Raw genomic sequence first — 12,154 nt, forward strand, 5'->3', positions numbered from 1 at the left:
AGAGAGCTTCTGCCCACACTTCTGTCCCTCCTCTCTCCTTCTTTCTTCAACCCCCACCAGCTAATCTTGACTTATCCACTACAGTGAATCCACTCTGGTCACCAACAACCTCCATGTGGCTAGTCCAGAGGTCAATTCTCTGCCAGCTCTGACTCTGCTCTTCAGTGGCATTAACCACCTCTCTTGGCGTTTGTGATGGTTAATGCTATGTGTCATCTTGGCTGGGCCACAGTGCCTAGGCATCTGGCCAAACATTGTTCTTGATGTTTCTGTGACGGTGTTTTTGGATGAGATTTACATTTAAATTGGTGGACTTTGCGTAAAGCAGATTGTCCTCCATAATGAGGGTGGGCCTCATCCAATCAGTTGAAGGCCTGAAGAGAACAAATGGTTGACCTCCCCTGAGCAGGAGGGAATTCTGCCAGCAGACTGCCTTTGGACTTCATCTGCAACACTGGTTCTTGCTGGTTTGTCAGCAGGCTGCCTTTGGATTCGAACTACAACTCTTTCCTGAGTCCTCACCTAACTGGTCTCCCCCATCAGATTTTTGGATTCACCAATCCTCTGCAATTGAGTGAGCCAATTCCTTCAGATGAATCTCTTTCTCTATATATTCACATCCTATTGGTTCTGTTTCTCTGGAGAATGCTAACTAACACAGCATCTAACTCTGTACCTTTTGGTTTGCTCCTGATTCTTATTTACTTAATAAATATAAATAAGGTTTAAGAAAAGAACCAATATTTATAAATTGAATTATTATTATTATTCTCTTTAAGCAACCCATTTCCCCAGAGTACCACTCTCTGACTGAGCTCAGTGGGGAAGTACCTCCATCATCAGGTTTCTGAATGCCCATCTTCTGCCCCCAGAGGGCTCACAAGGTAGCTTTCTGGACTCCACTTCCTGCTTCCCACATCTTGACCTGCTAATTGGTGGAATGCCTGCCAATTGGTGGAATGCCTGCCACTTACTATTTATGAGATTCTGAGCAAATTATTTACCACTCTGCTTCAGTCTCCTCATCTGTAGGAGATAAAGTTGTTGTGTGGGTTAAATTAAAATACTTAGCACACAGTAAACATTACATAGATGTTTGCTAAGTAAGAATTCTTTCCTCTAGAACACTGGAGTCATCTCAACAGCCTCCCACTTTGTCTCCTCTTTAAAGGGCTGTATTAGTTAGCTATTACTGTGTAATAAACCATCCTGAAACTCAGTGGCTTGAAACAATTGCTCATGAGTCTGTGGGCCAGCTGGGTGGTTCTGCTGCTGTGAGCAGGCTTGGCTAATCTCACCTGGGCTCATTGATGTATCTATAGTCAGTTAGCAAGCAGGTCAGCGGGTGGCTGGCAGGTCTAGGATGGTCTCAATTCACGTCTGGCAGTTGGCTGGCTTTTGGCTGGGCAGCAGGCGTGACTGGGCCATGATGTTCCAGCAATCTAGCCTGGGCTTGTTTTCATGAACGAGGCAGTGTGCCAAGAGAAAGAACAGAAGCATACAAGGCTTCTCGGGGCCTAGGTGTGGTCCATCATCACTTCTGCTGCATTCTACTGGCCAAAGCAAGGCTGGTCCAGATTCAAGGCCTGGGGAAATAGACTCCACGTTTTATTTTTTTTTATTGTTTTGAATTTATTTTATTTATTTTTTGGGGCTGCGTTGGGTCTTCATTGCTGTGTGCGGGCTTTCTCTAGTTGCGGGCTTTCTCTAGTTGCAGCAAGCAGGGGCTACTCTTCATTGTGGTGCGCGGGCTTTGCATTGCGGTGGCTTCTCTTGTTGTGGAGCACGGGCTCTAGGCGCGCGGGCTTCAGTAGTTGTGGCACGTGGGCTCAGTAGTTGTGGCTCGCAGACTCTAGAGCACAGGGTCAGTAGTTGTGGTGCACGGGCTTAGTCGCTCCACAACACGTGGGATCTTCCCTGACCAGGGCTCGAACCCGTGTCCCCCGCACTGGCAGGTGGATTCTTAACCACTGTGCCACCAGGGAAGTCCCAGACTCCACCTTTTAGATGGAGGAGCTGCAAAGTCACATTACAAAGGGTAAGGATAGAGGGAGGGATGAGCATGGCCAGTTCTGATATAAAACTACCACTAGAGCATTGATGCCTGGTGTGGAGAGTTCAGAATATACTTGTCAGTTGAGGAAGTAGGAGTATCATCTGCCAGTTTTGAGGCCAGGTCAAAGTGGATTCAAATGCCAGCTCCACCAACTATCTGTGAGGCCTTTGGATGATTTATTCCACCTCCCCAAGCTTCAGTTTCCTCATAGGGTTGTTGGGAAGATCGAACAAGGTAATGTAGGGAAGGGGCTGAGCACACGCAGTTGTTGAATATTCACTCATAGAGTGAATTCAACAACTAGAGCTCAGTCATTCTTAGAGCACAAGGCACATCCTGGGCTCTGCTGAATCCTGCCTCTGCTTCCCAAGGCTGAGAAGGAGATGGAAACCAGGCCAAGCGGGAGCATGATTTCAGATTGGGAACCATGAAATGGCAATTACAGAGTAAAACCTTAATTATAGTTCTTTGGGAAAAGAAGTGAGGAATGCAATCTGGTGGGCAGAGGGGAGGGGGCTGAGGGGGAGGATGTCGGGGGAGAGGAGAGATAGAGAGAGGTCCAAGAGGGAAAAGCTGAGCCATCAGATTGATGTTTTGTTGTTGCTCTGATTACAAAATTACTGTGTGTTGACACAGTTTAAAAAATACACAGATTGAGGGCATTATGCTACGTGAAATAAGTCAGACATAGAAAGACAAATAATATGTGTTCTCACTTATATGTGAAATCTAAAAACAAAACAAAACAAAAAACCCAAACTCATAGATACAGAGAACAGACTGATGATTGCCAGAGGTGGGGGTGGGTGAAATGGGCGAAGGGGGTCAAAAGGAACAAACTTCCAGTGATAAGATAAATAAGTCATGGGATGTAATATACAGCATGATGACTATAGTTAATAATCCTGTACTGCATATTTGAACATTGCTAAGAGTAGATCTTAAAACTTCTCATCACAGGAAAAAAATGTGTAACTATGTGTGGTGATGAATATGAACTACACTTATTGTGGTGACCATTTAACAATATATACAAATAACAAATCATTATGTTGTATACCTGAAAGTAATATAATGTTAATGTCAATAAAAACAAAACAAAACCAAAGGAAAATACATAGACTTTTCTACTTATAATCCCACCAACCAGATATTATAGCTGATATTTACATGAGCCTCAGTGTGTGCCCACACTCTCACAAATGCTTCATACTCCCATGACTCATGTGATAACCCCATGAGCAGGAACTGCTAGCCCCGCTGCATAGGGGAGGGGTGGAAACAGGAGCACAGAGAATTTAAGTAAATCACCCAGGCTTTCACATCTGGTAAACAGCAGAGTCTGGATTCAAATCCAAGCTACCTAGTGCCTTAAGTCTTGCATGTCACCAGCAGGGCACAGCACCACCTGGGCACAGCTGACACTTGGTGTATTTCCTTCCATTTTCTCTCACTTCCTGGAAACTGTACCACTATTTTATTACTTTTTTAAAGGCTATTTGAAAAATTAGTACTATTTTATTTTTAGTACTAATCCCAGAAGAGTGAAAGTTTATGTGGCTGTCTTCCCCTTCCCATCTTTTTTTGTAATTTGTAATTTTGATATATAGTCAGCCCTCCATATCCATGGGTTCCCCATCCAAGGATTCAACCAACCACGGATTGAGAATATTTGAAAAAAAAGTCCAGAAAGTTCCAAAAGCAAAACTTGAATTTGCTACGTGCCCAGCAACTACTTACATGGCATTTACATTGTATTAGGCATTATAAGTAATCTAGAAATGATTTAAAGTATATAGGAGGATGTGAGTACATTATATGCAAATAGTGAGCCATCTTATACGAGGGACTGGAGCATCTGTGGATTTTGGTATCTGCGGGGGGTACTGGAACCAATCCATTGTGGATACCAAGGGACAAGTGTAACTTCAAACTTATACAAGGGTTGAAAGACTAGCACAAGACGCTCTCAGAAACTCCTTACCTATATCAACCAGTTGTTTACCATTTGCTTTCTCATTTTCTCTCTTCATATAATTATTTATATGTGTGTATGCATTTTTCTGAACAATCTGACATTAAATTGGAGACATTATGGTCTTTAACCCCTAAATGCTTCAGTGTGTATTTCCTAAAAACAAAGGCATGCCCATCCATAACCACAGTACAAAGAGCAAACTCAGGATATTTAACATTGTAACAATACTATTATCTGTGGTCCATATTTAAATTTATCAATCAGCCGTGTGTGTGTGTGTGTGTGTGTGTGTGTGTGTGTGTGTGTGTAATTTTTTTCCCAGTCCAGGATCTAAACCAGGATCCTGCACTGCATGTAGCTGTCCTATCACTTTAGCCTCCTTTAAACTGGAATAGTGTCTCAGTCTTTGTCGTTCTTTCTTTTTTTAAATGAAGTGTATTTGATTTATAATATTGTGTTAGTTTCAGGTGTACAACACAGTGATTCAATATTTTTGCAGATTACACTCCATTATAGGTTATTTCAAGATAATGGGTTTAATTCCCTGTGCTACACAGTATATATCCTTTTGCTTTTTCTTTGTCTTTCTTGACCTTGACATTTTTTATGATCTAGGCCAATTATTTTATAAAATGTCCCTCGATTTAGTTTCCTTCTATTCTTTTTTCTGTGCAAATGTATACATACATATTTTTAAAGTTAGGATCATATAGTACTGCTATGTTTTTAAACTTTTCATTGAAGTATAACACAAATACAGAAAAGTGAGCAGATCCTAAGTGACAATGAACACACGTGCTACCAACACCCAGAATAAGGGACAAAACATGACCTGCCCCCGAAGAATCTTTTTGACCTCCATCAGTCCCTAACCCCCCACCCAAGGGTAATCATTATCTTGACTTTTAAAACAGAGATTAGTTTTGCCTAATTTTGTGCTTTATATAAATATATTCAATTTTGACTCTGCCACTTTCTCTCCTAAAAGAGAGAAGTTATTTAACTTCTTTAAATCCACTCACGAGGCTGCTGTGAGGACACAAAGGTGCCTGGGAAACCCCTGCAGAGCGCCAAACACATGTAGGTTCACTATTGCTGTTATTGTTAATGTTATCAATCTTTGCCCTGAATTAAAGTATGAGGAAATTATAAACTCTAAGGCTGGCGTTATTATTGAAGTCAAGAGCATGAGCTCTTAAATAGAGGGATCTTTGGCAAAGAAAAGCGAGTCAGGGTGAAACAGCAAACGACGGAAAATAAGGGTTTGTGGAAGGGTATAAATAAGAAGCAAAATGTTTCCAGGTTGGACCAGCCTTATTCCCAAATTTGCCTGATTATAGGACTCATCTGGAGAGTTTTTAAAAATACAGATTCTTATCAATGGCTCTGAAGTGGGGCCTTGGAATCTGTATTTTTAATAGATGCTCCTGGTAATTCTTATGATCAGGCAAGATTTGGAAACAGTAGATTCTGAGGAAAGTGGAAGAGCACGGACTCACTCCCTGGGATGGCTGGGAGGAGTCAGGTAACTCAATGTGGAAATAGTCATCCTCATTCACTAGGCATCTACTAGGTGTCAAGTACCAAGCTCAGCATGTTCCTACAGTATTCACTTAATTGTCACAACAATCCTAAGAGACAGAGATTACTGTCCCAATTCTACAGATGGCCTCAGAGTTAAATGACTTGCCTGAGATAATGTACAGGAAGATATCCAGGTGTCTCCAATTTCAAAACTCTTAGGAACTACCCTAAACTGACAGGTCAGAATACTCAGCTCCATCCATTATGACAGGTCATCTGTTATGCATGAGAGTAACACCATACTCATCACTTTACAGTTTTCAGAGCACTTTTAAAAAACAGTGTTATTGGGGTATAATTTACGTACCATAAAATTCATCCATTTTAAGTCTGCAATTCAATGTTTTTTAATATATTCACAGAGTTGTGTAACCATCACCATGTTCAACTTTAGGACATTTCCATCACCCTACAAAGAAACCTTGTGTCCATTTACAGTCACTCTCCATATCCTTCACAGCCCCTGGCAACCACTCATCTCTTTCTGACTATGGATTTGCCTATTCCGGACATTTTGCATAAATGCAATCATACAATATGTGGCCTTTTGTGTCTGGTTTCTCTCACTTAGTGTAATGTTTTCATCCATGTTGCAGCGTGTATCAATACTTCTTTACTTTTTATGGCCAAATAGTATTCCATTGTAAAGATGTACCACATTTTATTTGTCCATCCATCAGCTGATGGACATTTGGGTTGTTTCTGCTCTTTGGCTATTTTGAATAATGTTGCTATGAACATTTGTGTACAAGATTTTGCGTGGACTCGTTTTCATTTCTCTGGGGTATATACATAGCAATGGTATTGCTGGGCCATATGGTAACTCTACATTTAGTCATTTGAGGAACTGGGAGGGTCCCTCAATGGCTGTGCCATTTTACCTTCCCACCAGCAGTGTATGAGGGTTCCTTTCAGAACACTTTTATGAATACAAACAACCCCAGAGATAGGCATCATTACTCGTATCTTCCCGACAAAGACACTGAGGGGCAGAGAGGGGACGTGACTTCTCTGCTCTGAGGACTGGGCTCCAACCCTGGAACTGCCCTCCTTCCTTCAGGAAACCTGACTTTCGGGCCAAAACAGTAGGTCTTTGAGAGGTGATGAGGTGATGGGCAGAGAGAAAGAATCTGCGGGTACAAAGCCTGGCTATGGAGATGGAACCTTCGGTTTTAGGAATGGAGACATCAAAGCCACTTATGTTTTTGTTTTATTAGGCAACAACCAGAGCCAGATTCTGACTAATTAATGATGATCAAAGTGCTCTGACAAGATGGAGTGATCTGCAAACATTAGCCATGAATTATTCACAACTGGGTGTTCTTAGCTGAAGGTGAAGAGGCTGCCAAGGAGTAAAAGAAAGCTAGGCCCTCACTTCCCCCTCAGCTTGCATGAGCCTGAGCCCTCCTGCAGGACTCAGTTTCTCAATCCAGAAAATGGGGCTAGATAGGAGCTCTCATCCCTTTATGCTCATAGGCCAGGACCTGGCAACCTGAGTCCTGTTCCAATCAAGGCAGCATACCCAAGCTGCCTCCACCAAACAATAATTAATAATACCAACACACAGTTCAGGGGTCGACAAACATTTTCTATAAAAGACCAGACAGTAAATACTTTAGGCTTGAAGGCCAAATGGGCCTCCTCATCTCTGCCACTGTAATGCAAAAGCACCATAGACAATACATAAATGAATGAAAGCAGCTGTCCAGTGAAACTTTCTTTGTGGACACTGAAATTTGACTTCTGTATAATTTTCACGTTATAAACTATTATTCTTCTTTTGATTTTTTCCCTACCATTTAAGAACATAAAAACCATTCTTAACTCCTGGACTATATAAAAACAGGTGTTGGGACTTACCTGGTGGCGCAGTGGTTAAGAATCCACTTGCCAATGTAGGGGACACAGATTCAAGCCCTGGTGTGGGAAAATCCCACATGCCGCGGAGCAACTAAGCCCGCGAGCTACAACTACTGAGCCTGCGCTCTAGAGTCCGCGAGCCACAACTACTGAGCCCGTGCGCCACAACTACTAAAGCCCACGTGCCTAGAGCCCATGCTCCGCAACAAGAGAAGCCACCACAATGAGAAGCCCGAGCACCGCAACGAAGAGTAGCCCCTGCTCGACGCAACTAGAGAAAGCCCGTGTTCAGCAACAAAGACTGAACGCAACCAAAAATAAATAAATAAAAAAACGAAAAAAAAAACAGGTGTTGCCTCAAAATGTTAAACATAATTACTATTTAAGTTAGCAATTCTGCTAAGTATATACCCAAAATAAATGAAAACATAAATCCACAGAACATGTGTACATCAAAGTTTATAGCTATTCATAACAGCCAAAAAGTAGAAGAAATACACAAATGTCCATCAACTGATGAATGGATAAACAAAATGTGGTATAACCATACAATGAAATATTGATCAGCCATAAAAAGGAATAGTTTGATATATGCTACAATACGGATGAGCCTTGAAAACATGCTAAGTGAAGGAAGCCAGACAAAGATGGCATATGTATGATTTCATGGATATGAAATGTCTCTGGAAACAGAAAGCAGAGCAGTTGTTGCCTGAGGCTGAGGGGACTGGGGCGGGGGAGGGTGATAACTAAAGGGTTCTTTGGGGCATGACGAAAAATCGATCATGGTGATGCTTGCACAACTCTGTGAATATACTAAAATCTGCTGAAGTGTACATTTTCAATGCGTGAACTGTGTGGTATTTGAATTATATCTCAATAAAGCTGTTAAAAAGGAACCACAGAAGTAATGCCGTAGTTTGTTGACCCCTGACATAGCACACAGTTGCTTAGCCTCTCACAAAGCACCTTTCCTCATGCTGTCACAACCAGCCAGGCATTTGCCTCTTCAATGGCTGAGAAAGCCAAGGCTCAGAAATGGGACTGACTAGGACACAGGTAACCAGTGGGGAGGTGTGAGCAGAACCCAGGTCTTTGGACTCCCTGTCCAGTGCTCACTGCAGCACAGACTTTCCCAGAGTTACATTCAGAGACTGGGTAAGTCACTCCTCAAAGCCCCAGGGGAGAGGAGAGGAGATGACAGGAGGGGACCCCTCCCTAGACCTGTCCCTCCCTGCTGCACCTCTGGCATCAGCTTCCTCCTCTCTGCACCCCCCCTACCTGACCCCCGCCCCCGGCCCCGTGCTCTTCCCTGTCCCTTTCTCTCCTTTCCTTCTCAGAACCACTGGGCAAGGCTGTTCCTCCTTACATCTCACTCAGGGTGCTGGGAGGGCTGGGGGTGGGGAGGAGGACAGGGAGGCTTCTCCAGAAATTCAATCCATGTGACGTATTTGGAAAAGGGCTCCAAAAGGGTGAGGAACCAGTCCAAGGTCACACAGCAGATATCAGACCTTTGACTTCCTTGATATTTTTGAGAATGAAAAGAGAGAGGGTTTGGGGCTTGGGTAGGGTTTGAGGTGAGCCAAGCCCCATCCCGTTCCTGATTTTTCTCTACACAACACCTCCGCCCCAAAACTCTCTCCTCTTTCATAGTTTCAAAGGCACCAACCACTACAAGAGGGCTTTTAAAAATATTAAAATATTAATTGTAGAAAAATCAGGAAATACAGATAAAGGGAATAAGGATCATCTTGGTCTCACTCCTCAGATGTAAACATGGAGGTGACCATGGGGACTATTTTGGGTGACTCTGGAGCCAGCACCTGGCTTCAAATCCTGGCTTCATCACTCACCATCTGCGTGACCTCTGGCAGCTCATTTCACCTCTCTGACCTCAGTTTCTTCACCTGTAATATGGGAATAATAACAGCACCTACTCAGAGTTGTGTGACAATTAAACGAGGCTATAAAAAGCACTAAAAACAGTGTATGGCCCATAGCAAGCACTCAATACATCATTGTATTTTCCCAGTGATTTCCTTCATATATATTTTTTCCCTAGAAAAATGAGATCATTCCGTATCCATCATTTTATAATGGATTCCTCCCCTCCCCTCACCTTAACTGAATTATTAATATCTTTCCCTAGCATTAGAAATCCTTCTATAGAACATCTTTTTTTTTTTTTTTGGCCTCGCTGTGCATGGCTTGTGGGATCTTAGTTTCCCCACCAGGGATCAAACCCAGGCCCTAGGCAGAGAAAGCACAGAGGCCTAAAGACTGGACTGCCAGGGAATTCCCTAGAGCATCTTTCTTAAGATAGCATATGCATATGTAGTATTCCATCTCCTGAAGTGGGATACTTAGGTGTGATTTTTGTTTCCCCACCACCAAACACGTTCCTCATCTTTGACCAATTACTGCTTCAGGACAAATTCCTAGGGAATTCGTTGAGTCAAAGGATGTGCAGGCATTTCAGGCTTTTGGCACATAATCATCAAACTGCCCCTAAGAAAAGTTATGAATAGTTTCACTTTCACCAGCTTGGAAAAGAAGGCCCCATGCTCTCCAATGCCTTGTTTCCTCTTATCATTTAGAAACATCATTTCCAACTTGACCCAAGAGAAGTGTTGTTTGCTGCCATATTTTGATTTGCAGTCCCAACTCTTCCTAATGGAACTCAGTTTAGGCATCTGCTCAACCCCATGACTCCTCTGGGTGGGCCTGGACTGGTCATCAACCTCTCTGAACCCAGAAGTCTCAGTTATAATTCCCAAATAAACCCTTGGTTTCTTAAATGAGATAATATATGTAAAAATTCAACCCCACGCCACATTCTCATTATTTGAAATAGGCTGTAGGGATTTCAGAAACAAGGATGGCACTTCAGGAAAGCCCTGTAGGTAACTGTGGTGCACATGGGGAAACTGAGGCCCAGGAAGGGGAAGTCTTCCCAATAAGAAAAAGTCAGAAACATCTAATAGAAAAATGGGTGAAAACATGAATAGGCAACTTAGAGAGGAAACCTTAAGGTGTGCTACTAAGCAAAGAGATGTTCAAACTCATTAGTTATCAGGGAAATGCAAGCCAAACAAAGAGGAGAAACCAAGTCACGGACTAGTAAACATTAGGAAGTTGGATAACATCAAGTGTTGGTAGGGTGTGGGGAAATGGGACTCTCATGTGGCACTGCTGAGTGTAGACTAAGTAAGACCCTGAAACCCAGCAATTCCACTCCTGGACAAATATCCCAGGGCCCTTCCCACAAGGCCGAGGATGTTCACGGCAGCTGTTGTCTGTGGTAGCTGGGAGTAGGAGATAAACTGAATGCCCCTCACTGGGAGTAAATATGCAAAATATGGTGACGGCACATTATGGAACAATTATGCAACAATTCAAAACAGCGAAGCAGACTGTGAGTCAACAAAGGCCTGTGAGCCAAATGTGACACATCACCTGTTTTTGTACAGCTCGGCTCAAGCTGAGAATTTTTACATTTTTAAATGGTGGGGGAAAAAAGAGTATGTTGTGACACATGAAAGTTAGATAAACATTATTATCTCACAAGGCTCCTGTGGGTCAGGAACTTGGGAATGGCTTGACTAACTGGCTCTGGCTTGGGATCTCTCATGAGGTTGCAGTTAAGATGTTGCTGGGGCTGCAGTCGTCTGAAGGTTTGACTGGGGCGGGAGAATCATTCAAAATGGCTCACGTACATGGCTGGTAAGTTAGTAATAACTGTTGGCAGGAGGCCTCAGCTCCTCTTAGACCACTCCATAGGGCTGCTTGAGTGTCCTCACAGCATGGTAGCTGGCTTCCCCTAGAGTGGGTGATCAATGAGACAGAAAGAGGATACTGTGATGTCTTTCATCCCCTAGCCTTGGAATTTGCACACTGTTATCCTTGCAATATCCTATTTGTTGAGTAGGGTCACCTCTATGCAATGCAAGAGGGGACTGCTCAAAGATATGAATACCAGGAGTTTCTTACTGGCTACCACAGGAAGAAACAGAAGTGATTTATAGTAGATCCTTTTTAATTAAAAAATTAAATTCACATTCACGTGAGACAACACTATACATTTGACAAAGCTACACACAAATTCAGAGGTATTTTATTAAACGGAATGGGAGAGGAGGGTAATGGGAGTGGAGGATAGGGATAAAAAGAAATGAATGAATGTGTGAACTAATAAAACCAGAGAGAAGCCTTGTACAAACCAACTAAGACAGTGGGCTGGGAACTGAGATGATTAATTCAATTCTTTTTACTTAAGCCCCCATGGTAGCCAACCCCCCCCCCCCAAAAAAAGGGAGAGAGAGTAAGAAAAGTTTCCTTGTCCAAGATCACAAGAACTCAGCCTCCCTCATCAAGTACTGCTCTCTCTGCCTGACACACCTTACTCAATTCATGGTTGACCTGCAGGGTCTTCAGAGAGCTCCAGTTCCTGGTGAAATAGAGAAGATTTTTGCCTGCGGGAAGGGGTGGGGGGAGCAGCAGAACAAGCCTGGGAAGAAAAGGCCTAGTTATTACCCAAATAGTGGTGCTGGTGGATTGCTCACCCCTCCTGCCAGGGTTCCTCCTTCTCTGGAGACAAAGGGCTCTCAGAGCACGGAGCCCTGTGAACACCCCCAGGTCCAGCCTGTGAGTGGTGGGAGAATCGAAACTCTCATTTC

At 43.1% G+C, this 12,154-nt stretch overlaps 1 protein-coding gene across 1 annotated transcript in view; it reads right to left on the reverse strand.

Moving 5' to 3' along the window:
• The window catches only part of CDH3 (cadherin 3), a 100,644-nt gene extending 89,397 nt beyond the window's left edge, over nt 1–11,247 (reverse strand). The window contains exons 1-2 of the mRNA XM_057534001.1: nt 11,195–11,247; nt 9,332–9,385 (exon numbers count right to left, since the gene is read on the reverse strand). Coding sequence (XP_057389984.1) covers nt 9,332–9,334 — 3 coding nt within the window. The 5' untranslated portion in view covers nt 9,335–9,385; nt 11,195–11,247. The remainder of the gene's footprint in view (nt 1–9,331; nt 9,386–11,194) is intronic.
• Between the last annotated feature and the right edge of the window lie 907 nt (nt 11,248–12,154).

Source organism: Balaenoptera acutorostrata, chromosome 19 (genome assembly GCF_949987535.1).
Source record: "Balaenoptera acutorostrata chromosome 19, mBalAcu1.1, whole genome shotgun sequence".
Taxonomy (NCBI): Eukaryota; Metazoa; Chordata; class Mammalia; order Artiodactyla; family Balaenopteridae; genus Balaenoptera; species Balaenoptera acutorostrata.